Source organism: Melitaea cinxia, chromosome 6, assembly GCF_905220565.1.
Source record: "Melitaea cinxia chromosome 6, ilMelCinx1.1, whole genome shotgun sequence".
Taxonomy (NCBI): domain Eukaryota; kingdom Metazoa; phylum Arthropoda; class Insecta; order Lepidoptera; family Nymphalidae; genus Melitaea; species Melitaea cinxia.
In genome coordinates this window covers 11,180,234-11,204,830 of record NC_059399.1, presented here as the reverse complement: position 1 = coordinate 11,204,830, position 24,597 = coordinate 11,180,234, and the positions used below count along the sequence as shown (strand labels likewise).

General features: G+C 35.4%; 2 protein-coding genes across 2 annotated transcripts in view; both read right to left on the bottom strand.

The window, feature by feature from the left end:
* Positions 1 to 8,307, bottom strand: part of LOC123654731 (PDZ and LIM domain protein Zasp-like) — a 46,954-nt gene extending 38,647 nt beyond the window's left edge. The window contains exon 1 of the mRNA XM_045590616.1: positions 8,113 to 8,307. The gene's annotated coding sequence lies outside the window, so the exon portion shown is untranslated. The remainder of the gene's footprint in view (positions 1 to 8,112) is intronic.
* A 1,079-nt stretch (positions 8,308 to 9,386) lies between these two features.
* LOC123654366 (translocation protein SEC63 homolog) lies at positions 9,387 to 24,390 on the bottom strand. Its single transcript, XM_045590275.1, has 12 exons — positions 24,060 to 24,390; positions 23,467 to 23,798; positions 21,099 to 21,269; positions 20,737 to 20,943; positions 16,514 to 16,742; positions 16,024 to 16,317; positions 15,744 to 15,870; positions 14,865 to 15,115; positions 14,240 to 14,445; positions 13,168 to 13,333; positions 10,232 to 10,353; positions 9,387 to 9,540 (listed from the first exon to the last, which is right to left on the bottom strand). Exons 1-12 carry the CDS (start codon positions 24,181 to 24,183, stop codon positions 9,490 to 9,492), a joined length of 2,280 nt encoding a protein of 759 aa, XP_045446231.1. The 5' UTR covers positions 24,184 to 24,390; the 3' UTR covers positions 9,387 to 9,489.
* Between the last annotated feature and the right edge of the window lie 207 nt (positions 24,391 to 24,597).

The following is a 24,597-nucleotide window of genomic DNA, read 5'->3' as shown; positions in this document are numbered from 1 at the left end:
CTGATGTAACATACATAAAAAAAATAACAGTCGAATTGAGAACCTTTTTGAGAGCTTTTTTAACCCACTTCCAAAAAAGGAGGTTTTTTGGAAGTAGGTTAAAAAAGCTATTTAAGGTCGAAATTTCGTTGTTTTTTTTTCTAAAAAACGATAGTTTCAATTAAAAATATAGTCCAGGTAAAAATTGTAAAAAAATAAAGAATGGCACGGGAAATTTTCTACTAAATCTTTGGTTCTAATGAGTTTATATATAAAAAAAAAAAATAATGATAAAAATGAGGGTAAAGGAATTAAAATATATTTAAAATTAATTTCTGAGGAAGAAGTTTATCATTTATATAAAAATAACAATTTTATAAAAGCTGTTCTTATATTGCTAGTTCAAGCGTAAGATTCATATAATTATAATTTAAATTGCTTATTCATTAAACGATAAACATATATTAGACATAATACGATTATAATCGTAATTTTACGACTAAATGTTTTATATGTTAATGTAACGTATGTTGTGGAATAAAATTAGTATTGTTCCAGACGAAGACTTGGCTTACGATCTAAGAAATGAGCAAAACGGATGTGCACGATTGATCCCGGTGCCATATTGGCATGTTTATGAATGGCACGTTCACCCGACTCTGAGTGTCTATTCAATTTAACCATTGACTTCATCTCGTTGCTGACAAATTGTGCAAAACATGTTTAATGGATCTCTTATCGAAAAAATAAATATTCATTGTATGTATTAGATATATTAGTTTTTTTTTTTTTTTGTTTTGAATTTAGCTCTTTAAAATAAAGACCACAACAAAGGTTACCCTCGGGTATACGTAACGTTATGATACAGATATGAGTAAGCTATAGCCTGACCAGTTGAGGCGACCTATGACTCATCGAACCGAGCTAATGGAAATATAAACATGAAAAAATTCTTTGTGGTATTCGGTCCATCTGCCGGGCAAAAACTGAGCAAGACCTTAAAATGTCTTTCAACGTGTTTGCATTCGATAAAAAAATGTAAAGTTCGACTAAAATGACCGTTATTGTTTTTATATGAATTTATAAATATTTGCAACAGCGATATATATTGATTACAAAATTAGATTGAAATATTCGCAAATCGACTGTTAAAAACTTAAAACACAACTGTCATGTTATTTAAATGTAAGATTTCTTTTGTAGCCGTTCTTGGTAATGATGAAACAGACATCGTTTCCTCAAACACAAAACTAAAAACAAGTTTACACGATTCATAGTGTTTGTGATTACTGATTAGATGCATACAAAACAAACACCTAATGAGTATAACTAAAAGTGTACATTCATTACATAATGATTTGTATTTTATAACAATTTTATATAATTTTAATAATATCTATATATCAATTTTAGTGGCCATACAAAGTTAAATTTCGTAAGAGTCCGAGAGTTTATATCTCAGGTATTTTTAAACACTAAAATATTAAATAAACAAGATCGTGACGCTATCATTGAACTGCAGGTAATACTAGGTATCCAATCCACTTAGTCAGCTGCTCATACATTTATTTTATTTTACCGCACGCAGCATTTTTCCCTTCAGCATTATGTCCAATATTTATTTAATAATAATAATAACAATAATTTATTTGAGACACGATCCACTTGTCAGTTACATTAGATAATAATTGTGTTTGCTCGCAAACGAAAAAGAAACCGACTTCAATTACATCGACGAGTAATACAACGTAGATCGACGAAAAAATAGTCTAGTAACTACGCGTTATCAAAGATTACTCAAAAAATAGTTATCAGATCTCAATAAAATTTATATGTGACCACATGACAAACATCAGCTTTCGATTAAATTAAAAATTATTAAAATCGGTACACCCAGTAAAAAGTTATTGCGGATTTTCAAGTTTCCCTCGATTTCTCTGGGATCCTATCATCAGATCCTGGTTTCCTTATCATGGAACTAAACTAGGGATATTTCCTTTCCAACGAAAAAAGAAAAAACGCATAATTAGATATAACTCGAAAAGTAGTTGTTAGATCTCAAATAAATTTAAATGGGACCAATTGACACACACCACCTTTCAATTAAAAAAAAATTGTCGAAATCGGTCCACACAAAAGTTCTCATGTAACATACATAAAAAAAAATACAGTCGAATTGAGAACCTCCTCCTTTTTGAAAGTCGGTTAAAAATTCGCAATTTTGTTCAGTTTTACCCATTTATTTAGAAGTATGGTTCTTTTACAGGAATCGTTTAATATGTTTAATAAGACTTTACTTCTTTATCGTTTTTGTAATATTTAATAAATAAATTTAATATACTGATAATTTTGTATACTTACAACGCGACTGTAATATGTAGAGTAGAGGGATTTATATATGTATATACTGGATATTGTATATTGTTTAATATTCTTTTTAGATTTAATCTTTTTGCAAGGTTTCATTATTTTTTTAGTAGTTTTTTTTATCCATTTATAGTTATTTTATTCAGACAACTTTGAAATAGATATCTATACTAAAATAAAAACGTGAGCATTATTTAGCATGACATTGTAAAAGTGGGGTTAAAATCATATTTTATAAAACTATACACTTCTAATCCATAGCTATCCAACAATTAATAAAGTAAATACAATTAAAAATATAAATATTACAAATATAAATAGCAATTATTGTTTATATGGAACATATTTTAAAATTATGAGTCAATAATTTTGATAAGAACCCAAATTAGTTTCGTAAAATTTCCTCATTCGACCGTTAGTTGACAATCACTTCAATTTCTTTGATCCTGTGTAGTGTTATTTTTATCAAATCCACAATATTTATCAATAAATTGACATATTAACGCAGAACGAACATTTACTTCAAACAGTGTTTGAAAACGTAAATTTTAGGCTTTAATATAAGTTTATATGAGTAAAGATGTGTCCTTTATGTTGATGCACTTCTAAGTGGCTATTGTTGGATATTGTTGGTGGATGGTCCCGCCCCATAAGTCATATTATGTTTTGCCGTTTCCTTCCGCAATGAACGTACTGTCTAACGCAAAACTAATTATTAAAATCAATTTACTAAAACTTGAGATGAGCCCGTATAAACGAACAAACGAACAAGTTATGTCTTTAGCTACATGTTAAGTAGCATATATAAGTGTAGTTTCTATTATTCTGGATACTATAAAGCAACATCTTGCGGTATTGTATCATAAGGTATAATCAATTTATCGTTTATTAAATGGAGGCAAAACTTAGAACCTATAATATTATTCCTCTCAAGAACATCAATAAAATAAAACATATCGTTTTTGATAAAATGATGGCAAAAACTCTTCAATCAAATCGAGGTGGTGACTCCTGCTTGGAACATGATAGTTTTATTTGTGATATTTATTTCTGGTTCTGGGTGAGCCCGTTTGAATGGGGGCTCGTATTGGTATCAATATAATATTACCTGATAAATATATTTACTTTCGAAATCGTCTGCTGCGGAGGTCCGATGGTACTTGTTTTGTGATTTAAATAAAAATTCAGTGACTTTTTTGCATGAAAAAGTAATGGAGGGATGGAACACATTAACAGAGACAAATGCGACCAACAAAACGCAATGTGATCTTCATAATATAGAAAACATCCTAACGTTAATATCTAGCCGTAAATGTATAATATACTTACAATTGTTTTCTTATCTTAATAATTCTTCATGTATACCTACATAGAAATAATTATCCTTTAATCTAGGTTTAAACGAAGTACCTGTATATATTAACACTAAGCAGTAAGTCTAGTAATTTACATTATTTATTTTTTAAAGACGTTCACATATTGATAAATAAAAGTTAGATTGTCGCTTACGTACGCGTGTACAATTGTGATTAAGCCCGCATGTAAAACGAGTAAAACATATCGCTTTCACTATAATAAGAGCCTTTATTAGCAGTAGAAGTAATTAACGCAATATTTAATGTTTGGATGGATGCACTTGACACGGATGATAACTAATGAAAAAGCAGTGATATTCGACACTAAGGAAGTGCTTATTTTTAAGAATATGTAAAAAAGGCCTAAAAGCTAATTTTAAAATCTTTACTTAATGACCTAAATGTTAATGCACCATGTCTTAAATACTAACTTAGTTTTCTTTAAGAAATTGACATAATGTAACTAATAAAGGCTGTAAATGAGGTCTTAAATAAATTAAAAGTAAAAAACTTTAAAAGACAAGCTTTTATTTTAAAAGCTAAAAAGAATAAAATAAACTTTTACTATCAACTGCATATACCGTCATTTGACACAATTTACATGATATAAGTTTGTCGCGAGATTTAAGTAATCGCATATAGTTTAAATTTTTTTTTTTTTATTAATATGCGACCTAGACATCTAGTTATTTAATTTCCTTGTTTATCTACCAAGGTAAATCTCGCGAGTTTCTTATATGTCTTTATATAAGTAAATAAACACTTATCGAAAGTCACGAGAAAATAAAAATCTGATTTTGAACAGATAATTTATGTAAGAAATTATTTTAATGATATTTTTAATTTAGGACTTTTAAATTTATCTATAATATATATAAAATGAATGTTTATATGTATGTACTTTATGGAATTGTAAACTATGAATTTGATCATGCCATGATCTTCAGCAAAGTGTTGTGCATGAGCCCACAAAGATTTCTGAGTTGGTACGACCAATAAAACCAATATATATAATATATTGTTGTGATAAAAACGATGGAATATTCAAAACACACACCGCGTTGTTAACATGCACATTGTGTTATATACTTATATGTTTATATGAGAATAAGAAAAGGAAATCACAAGGTTATTTCATGTGTGCATCAATTCATTATGTATCTGTGTATCCCATTAGAAACTAGGTCATCTGGCTCACATAGTGAAATTCATAGAAATAAATTTACGCAACAACAAAATATTTTAAACTTTGAATCAGTCTTTTGCACTTTCCTCAAGTAACCGATCGCTCGATTTCATCCGTGTACGCTGACTGCTCATATTAGGTACACAGTGTGTTCCTTAATAGCCTATAAGTTACCATAAATGTATTTTTTCACTTTATTTAGACAAAAAACAATCTTACAATATAATTTAATTTACAAATCACGAATTAAATTCCTTATTGTGATTCGTAAAAAGTGTCGAAAGCAAACGATAGAAAATATAAGTAAGTATACAAGGCAAGATCGTCAAACATTTTACAAATTTCTTCAGCATACAGATATTAGAAACATGTTTGTGACAGTAACTGTCACAAGCAATAACTGTTATCATTTTAATATTTTAAATAAATTACGCGTCACTTTGTTTGTCCGCGATGGACTGCTAAACTACTTAACCGATTTTAATCAAATTTGCACACCGTGTGCAATTTGATCCAACTTGAAAGATATTATATTATTTAGTAATTATTATATAAAAAAATTAAGCGTTACGAAGTTCACCAGGTCAGCTAGTAATATAAATATCAAATATACACAGGAACATTACATTTACATACAAAATTTGTTAAAAAAATATTAACTTGGAGCACTAAATCCTAATCAGGTCAGATTTTATTATACTCGTACGTATTTAATTATATTTATTAAGAGTGTACCCTACCTCAAATTGCTTATTTTCCACTCGGCAGGATGTCCATATCTTCCAAACTACTGAATATTTAAGTTTGAAATTTATGTATGGTAAGGTTCAGGACATAAACTATCTTTCATATGTTTCGAAAACACGATTCCATAAAATTTTCTCGATAGAAAAAAATCGCAAAGTTACCTCTATTTTTGTATTAAAACCTAAATATCTCAGTAAATATAGAAGTTATGGACTTGAGATTAAGCATGGTAATTGAAATAAGTATGACGAACATTTTATATGTTGCGTTTTTTAAAAAATAACTATTGCTAATGTTTGTGGGGAGAAAATACATATAATTCGCGTGATGAACAACCAAGCGCTCTCAATTCTCATGTGTATTTAGTACGGGTGAAATCTGAATTCGAGCTGAGGTAGGGTAGCCCCTTAAGGCTTCAGCGTGTAACATCCCACAACTGGGTAATAGGCCTCTTTCCCCATGTAGGAGAAGGATCAGAGCTTAATCCACCACGCTGCTCCAATGCAGGTTGTCGGATATATAATTATTAGGTATAAATATTATAAGGGATATAAAGATTCTACACAGTCATATCCAATGTCTTAACAACTTGAGACTGAACTGAAAAATTACATTGCTTGACAAAATATTTCACCTCCTGTTATTAAAGTCTATTTGTAACTTATTTGCAGGATAAACGTTATCCACAACCGATGAAACTAAACCTAAGAATCAAAATAACAATACTTCGGATACGCAAATTTATAGAAATGATATAAATTATTTAGAACTAGGTTTCTAAGGTCTAATCATTCCACTCAAATAACATATTTAGTGTCGCTTATCAATCAAAACTTACCTTCTAATGTAAATATAAGGGATACTTAGTTTTAACAGGAAAATACCGCATGTAACCAATTCAATTTGTAATTGTTTATTTTTGTAGTGGTTTAATAGGTACATGAATTGAATTATTAAGGTCGATCATATCGAATACGGATAAACACTATAATTAGTTTTTAAGACAAAGTAAATCACAACATTAGACTTTCATCGTCGTGGTAAGTAAATTGTATTATACCTTATGTTTATTTGACATTATCACCTACATAGTACCTACCTATTTAAACAAAGTTTCATTCGTTCAATCCTAACTACGCAATACTTCTATTAATTTATGAACATTAGATAAAACACATTAACACATCTATTTCATTTGAAACCGGTTGTTTTTCAATTTAAATACTTATAATCATAGGTACATCTCTTTGTTATTTCCTATTTCCTTAACATTCTCTATTGATAACTAACAAAGGATTGAAGATGAATTACAAAAAACATATTTCCAAACTTATAGGTACGTATGATAGTAGAATCAAAAATTTACCTTCATATTTCAAATTCTAAGTTAATTTGCAACCATTTTAAACAGTAAGCTCGATAAGTATGTATTTATAAGATCAAAAGGCTTGCAAGTAAGAACGTTTTAAAATTCCCTTTTGGTTTGGGCCGTTGCACTCCGCCTTGGGACTCGTCTAACCGGCCCACTATCAGTACTTGGTTCGATTCATCGCGCCATCCCGTGGTCAATACTGGGATATCAGAAATCGAAACTATAGGCCATATCTAAACCAAAGTCATGAAAACATTTACCTACGATTAAGCATGGTTTCCAAATAACATGAAACAATTACGTTTAAACATGGAATACAAAAAAGGAATATATTACGCGTGAAAATTATTAAAAAATTTCGAGTGACAATGTTTCGTTCGAATAATCAGATTTGTAATTAATAAATTATTTCTTTATTATAAATGTGTTCAATACATTTGAACGTATCTAAAATATCGCATATGCACTTTATTGTAAATCTACTCTTCTTTTTTTCTCACTGAGCGACTGGGCGATGTGTGCTCAAAATTTTATCACAAACCTATTAATCCTACAAATCTGCTGCCCACTATAGGTACCTAAGCAAAACAACTACTTGTGCAATAGTCCAGATCTCAAAACCAGCTTTAGTCCACCTAATAAGAATATTTAGATTACCTATTGTTGTTTGCAACAAACTGAATTTAATTCTTATTCAACATTGTTATGTGTAATAAATAATAAAATTCACTTTGAATTTGTAGGTTTAGTGACTCAAACAATGTTTAATAAATTATAGTGGAATTTTGATTTTTGTTATGTTATCATTGTTAAGAGGAAGTTAAAATAATTAAATGCATAAATATTCGTCACCGAGGATGATTAATTTTACCATATTAGGTATATTGTTTATTGTATTCGGAATTAGAACCATATTTATAATAATTTATATAATCAATATAATAAAACATCTCAAATTTCCTTAACACTTTAGTCGCAATGAAATCCCAATTTAGCACGTTACGCTATCGTTTCTGAGAAACAGCTGTTTATTTTAAAACCGCGATGCGGTAATACAATATTCGCGAGCAGCCTTTCGTCCTAGAGAAATCGCCAAGGATACTCACATCGACGGACGATCTCGTCAATTAGAGATTCTTCACTCGGCACTGTCAATCACTGGATCAAAACACGGCGCGCGAACGTTTCCAAATAGGCGATCGCGCTCGCGAGATATATTTAGAGCGGTAATACGACACCGAGCGCGGGCGTCAATCGTTCGGTCGTGAGTATACAGCGGGCATCGGCGCGCGAGTGCGGCTGAGGGCTCGCGTTGCGCGGCGCCGCCCCTCTACCCGCGCCTCTATGGCCGCCGGCCGTCCACAGCCTCCGAGGACGATACCCTCCGAACGGCCGCGCTTACATCCCTTTGTACACGAAGCACTACACGAGTTAAACTCCACCAGTTTAAACCTATATGTACTTACTTACAATGATATTGATTATAATTACTATTTGTATTAAAATGTTCTCTGATTGTATAATACTCAGTAGCCAAGTTAAATAATAATGTAATTGCCATTTTTAAATCTTACTTAAATATTGTATTTATTTAAGTTTCTGAGTTTACCTTGGGCATCCCAAAGGTTAAATTGTAAATATTAATACATATTAGGTATAATTAAATGACGTAAAAGCAATACATCAATAACCGCAGATAAAAGACTCGTATAACAAATGGTCCGTCACGATCACGATTCAGGCGGTAACATCCCACAACTGGGCATAGGCCTCCGTCTCCGTGTAGTAGAAGGGTCGCTGCGGGTTGGCCGATATATTCCCTACAATGAGTAACGATCGCTGTCATGTGTACATAATTATATATGACTAGCTATACCACTTCTTCCGCGTGGAATTTAACGAAAAAGTTAATTTTCTGTTCGTAGTTATAAAATACATACATTTTTAAAATAAAAATAGCCTAAATTACTCCTTACTACATCAGCTATCTGCCAGTGAAAGTCCCGTCAAAATCGGTCCAGCCGTTTCAGAGATTAGCCGGAACAAACAGACAGAGACACAGACAGATAGACAAAAATTGCAAAAAATATTATTTTGGTATATGTAGGTACCGTGTACATACACCTGCATTTAGTAGAAAGCGGTTATTTTAATATTACAAACAGACACTCCAATTTTATTTATTTGTATAGATAACAACCAGGACCGACAGCTTAACGTGCTCTCGGAGGCACGGTGATTTTTTTTAAATAGAATAGAATAAACTTCTAATGTCACTTCATCAAGTTAATTTATTATACAATAGGTAATCTTAGTTCCTTTAAAATCAAAACACTCGAAATATAAAATTTCGTAAAATGTAGGAAAATAAAACAAAATATTTGAATATAAAAGTTACTATATTCAACCGTTCACAAACCATACAACAAGTTTATTCCACATACACCTTATTAAAAACTCTATAAAAATAACTTATTATTTTTTTACTCCTCTTCCACCTCGTCGTCTGTTGTAAACTCACTTTCGTTGGCGCCCTGTTGAACAAAATAGAGATTGAAATACCACATATTGTATCGATAATGAACTTGTATAATTATTTTACTACAAATACTTTTATTTTTACACTCTATAAAAACATACTAAAATAATAAGTTATATAAGACTGTCTAATTGTAATCCAACTTCAAATCAGGAATATCACCTACAGATCTAAGTTTATATGTGTATTACAAGCGTGCTATAAGCAAGCTTGATAAAATGTCTAAATAAAGGAGTAGGAAATGGAGAAGACCTACTTGAACACTCTTTTATTTAGTCAATTAAAAAAAAATCGTAACTATGTTGTTGACACTTTTAATTAACAATTGGTATAAATTTCATTCTGCATATAAACGAGGCCAAGCTTAACCCACCACGTTGTGGGTTAAGGGTTATTTCTTTCCGTAGACCGACAACTCTATACGTGATCTCCAAGTCACGGTTGGGAGACCCACAAACCAGATCAAAAATAAGTATTTTTACATATACAAATATCTGCCCCGAGCGAGAATCGAACCCGCAACTGCCGGTGCTTTGGGTCACTACGCGCACCATTACACCAAAATGATAGTCGCCCCACTCAAAGAAACTGCACCTTAATAATAGGAATATTGTTGTCGATTAAAGGAACTCTATGGTAGTGTTTAAAGACAGTTTTTATGGTAGAAACTAATTTTGATTAAATACCTCATCGTTATTTTCCGAGTCTGAATCGCTAATATCCCATTGCGGGTGCTCTGCAGGTACTGCGGCAGCGCCTTTCACGTCTAACTTAATATCTTGCTCCTGCTCCATTTTTATATACGAATCTGTTTGAAAGAAAAATATCCTCATTATTTTTATCAGTGTAATTATGAGTACACTAATTATCTCTAACGTTTGTAGTGGGTATACTGCTATACTGTTTACATTAAATGGGTATGATGCTTTGCCTAATATAGATATAGTACCTGGGTGACCGAGCTTAGCTCGGTATTTTTAGTAAATCGTGTTTTTTTGGAAATCATATTTAAATACGAATTACATATTGATAAAATATGAATAATATTTTCCGATTTTACCGACATAATAATAAAAAATATGAGCTGGTTATTTAAATAAAAAATCATGAGAGCAAATGAAGAAAAAAAAGGATGAAACCTGGAGACATGGGGATTTGAACCGTGGCCTTCTCGGTCGATCCCGGCCGGCCGATTTCCCACCTGAGCTATTACAACTTTATTGACAATTTCAAAATTTACCTTCGTATTCTAACGATATTGTAGCCATTTTTTCATTGCCTAAAAACAGGGATAAAACCACATTTTTCTAAAAATGAATCCTAGCTATATGGATTTATTGCCCCCGAAATCCCATGCATACTAAATTTCATGAAAATCGTTGAAGCTGTTTCCGATATTCAGATTATATATACAGGTTGTCCGGTAATTAATGGATAACCCCGCAGGTGCTTGTGAAGGGGCACAGGACCAACCCAGAAAAAAATAAAAAATAAATCTATCTGCTACATCAACGCTAGGGTTTATTTAAAAAAAAAAATGTGTACGAAATTCGATACCTTTGTTCAAACTTTTGAGCACTACGGCTGCAAATTCAATAATAACGAATTAATTTTCTCTGGAAATAGCCGTGGATAATCGGCCGTGCTAACGCACATTACAAAATATTTCTAGCCACAACTATTTCTTTTTTTTTTTTAAATACTTAAAAATGAAAAATAGTGAATTCGAATTTTTTATGATAAAGTTTGAGCACCTGTGGTATAAAAAAACCTAGGTGGCTCACAGTTTAAAAAGATGCCCACTTCATGAAGTTTCTTAAATGGTATTTTACTCAATTTTTTTATTGTCAAAATACCGAGTTATTGCTACCTATGTTTCTCTAGCCCTATTTTTCTTATAACCAAAACAAATAATAAAATAAGAATTTTATTCCAAAAATCAGTGAAAATGTATTTTAGGATGGTTAGGGTGTTGTTAATTACTTAAACAACAATTTCAAATACGTAGTTTTATAATAAACGTTCAAATTGTTTGCCACCTACTCTACTCAACGGGCGATCGTGGTGAAATGCTGTGTGGTTAGGGATGCTGTGTGGTTACGGCATTAAAGAATATAGCCATCCCCTCTCTTCCCGTGGGTGACGTAAGAGGTGACTAAGGGATAACACAGTTCCACTACCACCTTGGCACTTAAAAGCCTACCGATGATGGGATAAACATCCAACTGCTGGGGTTGAAATACACAGGCCGAAGACGGGCAGCAGCATCTTCGGTGCGACAAAGCCACCCCTGCGGTTACCAACACGCCTGGCCAGCGTGGTGACTATAGGCACACATGAGTTTACGCCATTTTTGGCTCGAACTTGTTTTGAGGCCTATTTCCAAAAATGATGGATGCCCAGCACATTACGCTACACCAATACGAAGCTACCTGAACGAGCGGTATCCCAACAGATGGATCGACCGCTTGTGACCTTTTTTGTGGCCACCACGATCGTCCGACCTAAACCCAATAGACGTCTTTTATTGGGGCTACTTTAAAGAAAAAGTATACAAAAAACCAACTGCAACAATACAGGAACTTCCTCGACGTATTTTGGATGTGGCTCGAGAAATTGGAGAGCGCAGGTATTCGCGCCTATTAAAAATACGTTCAAAAAAGATTTAGAGCCTGTATTAGAGCCGTCAGCAGTATGTTGGACTAGTGTGGCAGTGTGGGAGTACAAGTGTCGCGGTGTGTGTCGGCAGTGTGTAGTGCGCAGGTACCGGAGCGCAGGCAGCAGGCGAAGGTGTAGAGGCCGGGCCAGCGCGGCGCCGTGAAGCGCAGCTGCAGCTCGTGCGCGTCCACCAGCGCCGTCAGCAGCGTGTTGGACTAGTGTGGCAGTGTGGGAGTACAAGTGTCGCGGAGTGTGTCGGCAGTGTGTAGTGCGCAGGTACCGGAACGCAGGCAGCAGGCGAAGGTGTAGAGGCCGGGCCAGCGCGGCGCCGTGAAGCGCAGCTGCAGCTCGTGCGCGTCCACCAGCGCCGTCAGCAGCGTGTTGGACTAGTGTGGCAGTGTGGGAGTACAAGTGTCGCGGAGTGTGTCGGCAGTGTGTAGTGCGCAGGTACCGGAGCGCAGGCAGCAGGCGAAGGTGTAGAGGCCGGGCCAGCGCGGCGCCGTGAAGCGCAGCTGCAGCTCGTGCGCGTCCACCAGCGCCGTCAGCAGCGTGTTGGACTAGTGTGGCAGTGTGGGAGTACAAGTGTCGCGGAGTGTGTCGGCAGTGTGTAGTGCGCAGGTACCGGAACGCAGGCAGCAGGCGAAGGTGTAGAGGCCGGGCCAGCGCGGCGCCGTGAAGCGCAGCTGCAGCTCGTGCGCGTCCACCAGCGCCGTCAGCAGCGTGTTGGACTAGTGTGGCAGTGTGGGAGTACAAGTGTCGCGGAGTGTGTCGGCAGTGTGTAGTGCGCAGGTACCGGAGCGCAGGCAGCAGGCGAAGGTGTAGAGGCCGGGCCAGCGCGGCGCCGTGAAGCGCAGCTGCAGCTCGTGCGCGTCCACCAGCGCCGTCAGCAGCGTGTTGGACTAGTGTGGCAGTGTGGGAGTACAAGTGTCGCGGAGTGTGTCGGCAGTGTGTAGTGCGCAGGTACCGGAGCGCAGGCAGCAGGCGAAGGTGTAGAGGCCGGGCCAGCGCGGCGCCGTGAAGCGCAGCTGCAGCTCGTGCGCGTCCACCAGCGCCGTCACGTGCGCCGGCGCCGTCAGCAGCGTGTTGGACTTGCGGTCGCAGATGTAGCACCACCAGTACTCCTGCTTCTCCTGCGGATTTCACTCCGGCGTTGACTTATATTCTTACTGATTATACTGCGCCTTGAGTTCTTGTGCGCGTGACTATTTAACGATAGCGAGACATCAGCTATCAATAGGATGCCGGTCATAATATGTGTCCCTTTCAGTGACCCTTTAACAAATATTATATTACAAAACTGTACTGTACTGTGTGACTACGGTACTAAAGAATATAGCCACCCCCTCTGTTCCCGTGGGTGTCGTAAGAGACGACTAAGGGATAACACAGTTCCGCTACCACCTTGGAACTCAAAAAGCCGACCGGTGGCGAGATAACCATCCAACTGTGCTGACTTTAAATTACGCAGGCCGAAGACGGGCAGCAGCGTCTTCTGTGCGACAAAGCCAGCCCTGCGGTCACCAACCCGCCTGCCCAGCGTGGTGACTATGGGCAAAACACATGAGTTCACGTTATTTTTGGCGTAAACTTGTGGAGGCCTATGTCCAGCAGTGGACTGCTGTAATGATGATGATGATATTACAAAAGCTAAGCCCTTTTCCCATAAATGATTTCGTGATTAAAAATAGCGCACAGTTTTTTGATTTTGATAGATTTGATCTGCAATGTTCGACTGCTGGCCATAGGCCTCTTCGGATATAGGAGAAGGGTTCGAGCTTAATCCACCACTGCGCTTTCACGAATATATTCCTACAATGAGTAAAGATCGCTATCAGGTGTCTATGATAACAACCGGCTTAAGAACTTGATTTTTTATTTTGAAGATACATTAAAAATCTTAGCCTTGTCATATCTCGTCATGCTAAGCGATGTTTCCACCCCTCCCTTATCTTTATCCGTCGGAAAATCAATTCGAACCTGATGCGTATCCGAGTAGTGTATATTATAAATCGTAAATAAAAATATAAGTATCTTACCAACGGGAAATAAGGACAGTGCACTGGATGCGAGCTTTTTGAGCGTCCCTCGAGTCGTTCGCGTTTTTGTATCCGTTTCTGGAACTTTTCCCACTGGTCGTCGTCCTCAGCGTCCGGCGACGACTTGTCGCGCGACTCGTCGCCCGATCCTTCGCTGTACGACCTCGACTCGTCGGAACTACCCTCGTCGGATTCATCACCTTGACCTTGATATGTTGATATATAATTTGCATATTAAAGTAATGAAATAGAATTGATTGCTATATCATCTGAGCGTACAATACTATACATAATGTAAACTAGTCTATCAAAGTAGCTCATTTCTTCAAAGTCAAATTTCAAAAAAAAATCACGTGCAACACCTACTCGTACAGAACCCCATTGGAGGAACATAGGAGTCGAACAACCAATCAATGTGACATTGAAAATTACCAACGCTAAATAGCAAACATCAATTTCATATTTATATGAAATTTTAAAATCTTTTTATTCAAGAAAACGAATTATTACGAAATATAGTTAAAATTTGTTACATTTGTGTCGGAAGAGAATTATTCAAAATATCTTCTAAGTTAATATTTTATTAAAGAATAATAGTAAAGATATCTAGTAGCATTAATCACACCTTCCTCGTCTTTTTTCTTTGGGTCTTTTTCCTTGGTTTTCTCAGCGGTCGCGGGCGGGGGGTTAGGAGTGGGGGCGGTTGCTGGCGCGGCCTTAGCCTGCTTTGGCGCTGCTTTTTTACCCTTCTTAGCCGGAACATGTTTCTTTTGTTTCATCCAAACTGGTCGCTTCTGACTGTCCTTCTTGTCGTTCTTTTCGGTTTTTTCGTTTTTGTCATTTTCTCCATTCTCTCCACCACCCTGTTCATCATTCCTGTTTGTGTTGTTTAACGGGTCAATGTAAAAAAATTATAACGTGGACTTTAATTATGACTGAGATAACATACTAAAGGCTACTAAATGTAAAATTCAGTTCAGCCTAATACAGTTCACTGCTGGACATAGGCCTCCACAAATTCGCACAAAAATGGAGTGAACTCAACTGTGTTGCCCATAGTAACCACACTGGGCAGGCGGGTTGGTGACTGCAGGGCTGGCTTTGTCGCATCGAAGAGGCTGCTGCCCGTCTTCGGCCTGTGTATTTCAAAGCCAGCAGTTGAATAGTTATCCCGCCATCAGTCGGTCTTTTTAGTTCCTTCGAACTGTGTTATCCCTTAGTCGCCTCTTACGACACCCACGGGAGGAGAGGGGGTGGCTATATTCTTAATGCCGTAACCACACAGTATGTTAAATTGACAATTTAAAAATCTCATCTATTTACTAATCTCGTAACACATATTTGTCCGGGCTATTCTCCAAAACTACTAGATCGATTTTATTGAAATTTGGCACAAATATGTAATTTTAAATACAGGCTATATTTTATTTCTTTTAATGCCTGCGAGTGAAACCGCAGTGCACAGCTAGTATAATATATATCTGAAACTGAAAAACCAACTCACTTCATTGTATTCTTTTCCTTTACACTTGTATCCCCAAAGAGCTCTTTCATGTTAGTTCTACGTAGGAAAACTGTTACAGTAACTATGGCGCCCGCTGTCACTACCGTTGAGTTCTCATCATCAATTACTGTAATAAGAAATGTCTAAGTAAAATTATTTATCCAACAGCTAAAAAAATACTTCGGAGATTGAAGCACATTCTGACAAAATACTTTCTTAAAATGATTCATTCATTATCACGAGCACAGTAGCTCATAACTAATTAGAAAAATGGATATACCTTCAGTGTTCACTTGGAAGTGAATATAAGGCATATTGCCTAACACTTTCACTACATCCTCATACTGTTTATCATTTAAAAACCTCAAGACATGTCTTCTATCTTCACCAGTTAGTTGAGCAAGTTGCAGCAAAGACTTGACAGGCTTTTTACGGCTCACAAAGTACTTTAAGTGATCATCTGTTATATAAGGCAGTTGTAATAAAGGCGATTTTTTTTCCCATAGACCCTGGACAATCATTGGTGATAGCTTCATAACATTTTCAATTGTTCCAATAGTTGGTAAACGAGGGACTGAAATATAAACAAAATTTTATAATTGTCAAGATACACTGTCTAAAAACCTACAACTTTTGAACATCAATTTTATAAATGTATCACAAAATTAGAAAATAACTCTAAAATAATTTTAAAATTGGATAATAAGTTCAATTAGTGCATATAATAGACATTAAAAATAAATACATAATTATTAAAGAACTATATTTACTTCTTCTAGCATACGCAAGTGCAATCAGCTGATTAACACAGTTCACCATCTCTACAATGAGATCAGGACAACGCGACACGATGTACCGACGATCGACTTCTAGTGTGTCTTGAGGTAAGCTCATACGAAGCAGATGGGCATGCAGCAAAGCTCGAGCCTTTATACTGTACGGACGACACAGAGGTTGTTCCTTATTCTTTTCACCCAAATTTGGCAGTTCACGTAGTAACTGTTAACAGGAAAAATTGGCAATGTTACATTGCTAATTCTTTTTTTCCAATTAAAGAACCCAACCCGCCTGCTCGGTCACCAACCCGCCTGCCCAGCGTGGTGACTATGGGCAAAACACATGAGTTCACGTTATTTTTGGCGTAAACTTGTGGAGGCCTATGTCCAGCAGTGGACTGTATAGGCTGTAATAAAAGAACCCAATCCACAACAAAATTAGCAAATTTAGCACGCAACTGAGAGATATTAACCAGATATTCAGGTTTTTGTGGATTGTCACAATCTCCATTAAGTGTTTAGATTAAATCCTGAAATAGTAAAATGGTTTGACTTACATATTGGGTATATACATGAGTTAATAATACCAAATTATTTTTTCATGCTCTTCTTAATAGAAAAAAATTGGTTGTCTGTAAAGTCGGTTATGGTCAGTTATGGACGATAGTTTAACGTGACAATGTCATAACAAAACATCTCCTCGGACGTATAGGCCAAACGAGTGATAGTATATGGAATATATTCCATATACCATCACTGAGCGACTATCACTTAGCGTAACGGGACAGTAAGCGCGTAACGCAATTAGTCATCCTTTTTCGTGTATGCCGCCGACGCTCAACGATTTATAGGTTGATGTTAGGCGTTATTACGTCAAAAAAATATAAGGAAAGTAGAATACTAATTGTAGACATTTACAACAGATAAATAAACGCTTCACACTCAAAGGCCAGTACGATTTTCTCCTGTGTCGGGGTCTGGAAACACAGCGCACAAGAATAACTGTAAAATGTTTGTCATGAGCGGGGATCAAACCCATGACGGCAAATGCAACAACCAGAGCCGTGTAAGAAGATAAGAATAAAAGACTCAAATATAATGTACTAGGAAATCTTTGTGGATTTGATATGGATGAGCCGAGGTGTAAGTTAAACATTTTGCGTCTATGCTCCATAGTATAACATTGTATAGCCTAAAATCATTTGAGATGAATTTTCAAGTTTTTAAAATCTTCTTCCTTTTTTTCTTTTATAGGATTAATGTTTATAAAATTAGACACATATGAGTTAGTGAGAGAGACATGTGGTTATTCAAACATAAAAAATATATAACTAATTTTCCAACCACCGCCATATAAGTAAATTAAATCCATAATGGTTTATCGGGATTCGCTTTTGGGTTGAGTTACTTGGAACACCCTCCAAAATACATTTGGACTTCCAAGTGATCACTTCCCGATTATTATTTCCATTTCATTGTCATCATTACCTGTTTCTTTACCCAATTCTCCCAGATTGAAATACAAATTATCTAAGGCAGATTGGTCCCATTTTTATTCAGCTACTGATGCTGAAACCCCCTAATAAATATTTATAATGCTCACTCTCTTTATAATAATTTTAAAAATTGCCTGCTCAGAAGTGCAAACTTGTGTATTCCTTAAAATGTAAGGAGTACAAGAATTTCCTGCCCACCCTGGTGGGATAGTGAGTGTTCAAATGCATGCAAGAGTAGAAAAGAGGCCAGAACGCATGCACTATATGCATATTCAGCTTCTATGACTCTTGAAAATTTTCTGAAATATAAAAATGTAGCTGCCACAACAACCAGATTATTTTTACAAAAGAAAAAACTAAGTGGCGGACATTTTTGTGAAATTCTATCTCCATCCTCCTCTCCCTCTTTAGTATGGAGAAATATAAGAAAATTCTGTGGATAATTCTCATCTACTGTCCCTATATCAAATGATCCATCACTGTGGCTAAACTCCTTCGCACAAAGACTTATGTTCCTTCTTTAGAAGAATCTGAATTTCTTTCCTCTATTCCCCTCTCTACTTCAAAAATTTTGATTCCCCATTTTCTTGGGAGGAATTTCAGTTGTTACTACTACTAGGGTCCCTTGTAGACTCATCTTCTGGTGTTGATGGCATATCGTATTCCTTTTTTGTTAAAAGTGGTCAATCTACTAAAAAAATGTCTTGGATGTTATTAATGCTATTTATTTGACTGGAATTCCCCCTGAGGAATGGAAAACTCAAGTAATTTTGCCAATACTTAAACCGGGAAAACTCTCTACCTATCCCTGTGGATACCGCCCTATCGCTCTTTCATCTACACTTGCCAAGATATTAGAACACCTAATTAAAAATAGACTAGAATGGCTAATGGAGAGCAGAGGCATTCTTTCAAAAAGTCACTTTGGATTTCGCAAAGGCCTGGGAACAATAGATAGTCTCACGACCTTAGTTACTGATATCCAGATGACCTTCTCCAGACGTGAGACCCTCATAGGATTATTCTTGGAGATTTCTTCCGTGTACGATAATGTACTACTTCCGATACTCAGGCAAAAAATGCTCAATCTGAGTATTCCAGTGAGGATAGTAAATTACATTTTTAAATTCTCTCTCTTGTCGCTTCCTCCTTACTTCTACGCGTAATCTGGATCTATCTCCTAGATTGATATGGAAAGGACTTCCTCAAGGCTCCGCCCTCAGTCCTCTTCTGTATAGTACATACACACACAATTTAGATTTCTCTGTTCTTAGTTTCTGTATACTTCAGGTCACGGATGATCTGGCTTTATATATTTCCTCTGAGAGTCTCTCGGACTGTTGAACGAATAAACAGAGCTGTATTTTATTTATCAGATTGGCTTGATAACCATAGCATGTCAATTTCTATTGAGAAAAGTAGTGTTGTGGTGTTTTCTCGTTGTAGAACTACTCCAAATATAAGAGTCACTTTCAACGGACAAGTTTTCCCAGTTAAGGATTGTGTAAAATTTTTGGGTGTTATACTAGATTCGAAAATGTCAGGATCAACTCACATTAATACGAAGGTCTTTAAGTGTCGTTAAAAGGAAATCCATGTCAAACTGGTATGGATTCCTGGTCACTCAGGTATCAAAGGCAACGAAGATACAGATTACTATGCGAAGGAAACCACTACATATGGAATATTGTGTCAATATAGGGTTGACTGCTATGATCTCATGACCCTTTCCAAAACCCGCATGCTCTCAGACTGGGGTGAATAATGGTCCCATAGTAGCCTCATTAAAGGGAAGTACTATGCTAGCATCTAAGAATCAGTATTAGTCAAGCAGTGGTTTTTTAAATATCGCGATGCAAGCAAAGCCGTTACCTCAACTATATGTCGTCTAAGGTTGGGCCACTCGTGTACACCTGTATTTCTGGCCAAAATACGAATTAAAGACTCCTCTATTTGTGAATGTGGTTTAGACGAAGGCACCCCAGATCATATATTATTTTCTTGTCCCAAATTACGATTCTCTTTGTATGATACTCCTCCCCCTGAGATTCCATGTGCTACTAACCTAACATCCTTATTAATGTGTGTTTTCTCCGTTCCGTTTATAACTTGTTTATGCACTTTCATTGAAACTAACAATATAAAACTATAACGGGATTGAGATATCTAACAGTTAACTATTCCAAGTATATATTTACTATTATATATTTATATATCTTTGGAATAAGGACGCTCCGAGAAGCCTGTGAATGCCCCAGGAGGCTTCTGAGCTTCTGGAAGGAGCTGGGCTGGCTGAATTAGTCAGCCCATTTTTCACGCATAATGGACCACCTTTGCGTCTAAATGCGGAAAATCGAGCCCAATACAATACAATACAAATATATCTTTGTGTTTTTGTCTTAGGCAAGTTAACTCTCTTTCAGGCAAACTTGTGCTTTGTGCTTGAATTGGAACCGAACTTGTACTCCCACTATAACTCCAAATAAAGCAAAGTTTAAATACTCTGATATTGGCAAATCCGCAAGGGAGCCAAGAATAATAATAATAATATATAAGTAAAAGTGTGATTTTTATTATGACAAATATTTTTATTAATAAAATTAAATAAACTTTTTTGAAAAATTGCACCCTTTCAATATTTCATTCATATAAGAAGCTAATGAAAGGTACTTTAAAAATTGTACTCCACTAATTATTAAAAAAAAAAAACAATGAACATACCATAGGAACTTCTTCATTATCAGTTATTCTTTCAATAATTTCTGAATTATGGCGTCTATCAAATTCACAAGATGCTGCTAAAATCATGAGAGCTCTCTTCAAAGGCATGGAAGGTGTCTTGTGGCAGAAGTAGAAATACATTTGTGTTGTATCTAACAATACTTGTTCCCCTGAAAACCGGATTGAGCGATACCACCATGTACCAACCTGAAATTATATATATCAAATATTATTGTAATCAATTTATATATATTTATATCAAATTGGTTTATATTTATCAAAAGAAGTTATATTTCACTACCAATAAAAATATTAAAATATTTAAATTTTAATTGTAAATAAAAATATTTAAATATACATACAGCAGTAGGTAATGCAACCATAAACACTAGAGCATAGAGTCCGAGAACCCAAACACTGTTCTCCTTTTCTACAATCCAACTAGGTAAGGCAATACCGAAACTCATAGCTCCAGGACCATCAGGATTACCATATTTCTCCCAATTACGCCTTGCTTCATCATCAGTGAGAGCCTTTAAGACATCAAATTTTATATTATAATAAATTATAATAATAAATAATAATAAACAACAATAAATGTTTCACATTTAGCAGCCCTCCAACAGATGAAAATCCTTTATAAGTGGTTGTAAATAAACATCACACAAACTAACAAATTATCAAAACATATCACACATGTTTGTTGTATGCAGGAATCAAACCCACAATCGCTAGAATACCAATCATAAATTGTGACCAAATATACCATTAACATCACATACATAAGAATTTCAAAGAATTTTATACTAATAATAATAATAATAATACACTTTATTGTACACCAAAAACAAAAATAATACATATCAAAGAAAAAGAAAAAAAAATTGACAATATATTCATTAGGTACAAAGGGCGGCCTTATCGCTAAAAAGCGATCTCTTCCAGGCAACCTTAGGGCAAAGGAAATGGTCTAGCGTCAGCATAGGTGTACAAGTTACAAGAAATTTATTATAAATATTCAAATAATTAAACATATACATACATACATACATAAATAGATACATAAATAGATACATACATACATACTGAATTTTATTATTGTGTACATAGAACATTATATCATTGGTAAAGCTTTAGACTAGGAAAAACCGAATTTCAGGACAGTGGGGGGAAGGGGGGATGGAGGGTGGGGAACGCTACCCCTGGTACCACTGTCACACTTCGAAACCCCATGTTATGGAGATATCCATGGTTAAAGTTTTGAGGTTAGGAGAAGAATTTCGTAGCTTTCACACGTTATTTTCATATTTTACGTGCGTTTTTTTCACATTTCACACGCTATTTTCACATTTCACACGCTATTTTCACATTTCACACGCTTTTTTACGTTTCATAAGTTATTTTCAAAATAAAAACGATCTCAACTCCAAGATCAACAAACGATACAACTTACGTTACTCATGCTCCGTTCCGTAGTTTTCACATGTTATTTTCATATTTCGCACATGATTTTAACATTTCACACGTTAATTTAATATTTTCACACGGTTTTTTAACAAACGATACAACTAATCATTTTTGAATATCATATCAAAAATTGACCGCTCCAGCGGGGTTCGAACCCGCGCCTCCGACATACCGTGTCGGCGCTCTAGCCAATTAAGCTATGGAACGATGCACCCGCTCGAGCGAAATTTTCGATATGATAATTTTTAATTTCGGTTTAAGCGAACCGTGGCGCCGTCTATAGTGAGCTCTTTACAGAAACCCGTAACTATTCAAAGTTTCATATTACAATGAAAATCTTTGACAGGAGACGACACCGTGCTATTTTTAATATCTAAGATTTTATTTTTATTTTTATTTTTTTTTTTATTTCTTCCGTGGCGCCGACACGGTATGTCGGAGGCGCGGGTTCGAACCCCGCTGGAGCGGTCAATTTTTGATATGATATTCAAAAATGTTTAGAATTCCTAATGTGGGTAACACAAAAAAATAAAATCTTAGATGATACAAGTAATGTTTAACAACTGAGAAATAGATGTTTTAATAAAAAATGACAGGCCACTTATCGTTTCGCTCCAAAACAATGTAAGCATAAATTCATTGTTTTTGTTTAAATAACTGTAAAGGCAAAGGTCTAAGACCATGCAATGTATGCATTGGAGCGAAACATTAAGTGGCACGCCATTTTTTTTTAAAGCATCTATAACTCAGTCATTAAACATCAGTTGTATCGTTTGTTAAAAAACCGTGTGAAAACAATAACTTAACGTCTAAAATGTTAATATCAAGTACAAAATGTGAATATAACATCTGAAAGCTACGGAACTAAGCTTGGTTACCGCAAGTTGTATCGTTTGTTGATCTTGGAGTCAAGATCGTTTTTACGTACTCCTATTCGAATATAAATTATAAAGTTGTGAAACGGCGCATGTGTGGCACTCCTCATAGCGCCAGAGCTAAGGTGAAGTCAGACGCTGAGCTCAAAGGTATTATAACAGCTTTAAATTCTTCATCTAATCTCAAAACTTTAACCATGGATATCTCCATAACCATGGGGTTTTGAAGTGTGGCAGTGTTACCTTGTATAGCGTCCCCTACACCCTCTGCCCTCCACCCCCAAAAACCCCAAAATACGGGTTTTCCTAGTCTAGAGCTTAGCCGTGGACTGGACTGTATTAGGCTAAAATGAACTTCTTTAAAATTGTAAATTTTTAGATTACTTACTTGATATGCTTTAGTTAATCTCATAAAAGCTTTCTCATCTCCTGTTTCCTTATCTGGGTGAAGTATTAAAGATTGTTTCCTATAAGACTTTTTAATTTCACCTTGTGTTGCTCCAGGAGGTAATCCCAATATTTCATAAGGATCAAAATTAGACATCTCATAATCAAATTGTGACACTTTCATAGCAATAAAGGCAAACAGTAACCATCCTGATATAATTGCTAGCATGATAAAGAAATTTTTGACCTTTTTGTATGGTTGGGACTGTTCTATAATTATTTTTTTCTGTTTGCATTGTGGACACTGGCATTGTTCTGCTTGTTTTGCTGGATCTAGAATTAGAACAAAATGTAGTTAATTGATTATTGTACACTCGCAAAACAAAGTATAATAATATATAAATATAACCGTACAGTTTGATAAGTACCGTAAATCGTAACGTGACATTAAATTGATCAGTTGATGTGTAAAATTGATTAAAATAGTAATTTACATAAAAGTTCAAAAACATGAAAATACAAACTGTATGAACAAAATGTGGATACTAAAACATATAAATGTAAATGTTAATAAATATTTCATACAAGACTTACCTTCTTTCCTTTTTCTTGGCCAATAATAAAATGTCGCCGGCACCAATATTAGAGCTAGGAATGATAAAACAAAGTAAAAGTATGTCGCTCCACTTTCATCATATTCAAATTTTTGTCCACCCATATTAAATAATTTACATTATACGTTTTAAATAAGAAAATTTATCTAAGGCGCTAGATGAGCGCGCAAGAACAACGAGTAGCCTGACGTGTCATATACTCATTTACAATTTACTCAATTTAGCATTAAGTTGCTTTCCATTTACTAACACAGAGGGTTTTTATACACTGCGCAACACTGCCAAACATTGACATTGACATATGTAGGTATGAACGTTAAAAGAAACACTGCTTAACTGTAGTGTCTGAAAACAACTCTAGAAGACGGCATATTTATCTATCTTAATCAATAACTATTTATTTAATTTACAAACATAACCTTTCAATAAGTTTTAGTACTTCCACAATTCCCAGGGAAATAAATTATTATTTAATAATAATTTTTTTTTTCAAAATAATTATTTCGAGCAACTACAAT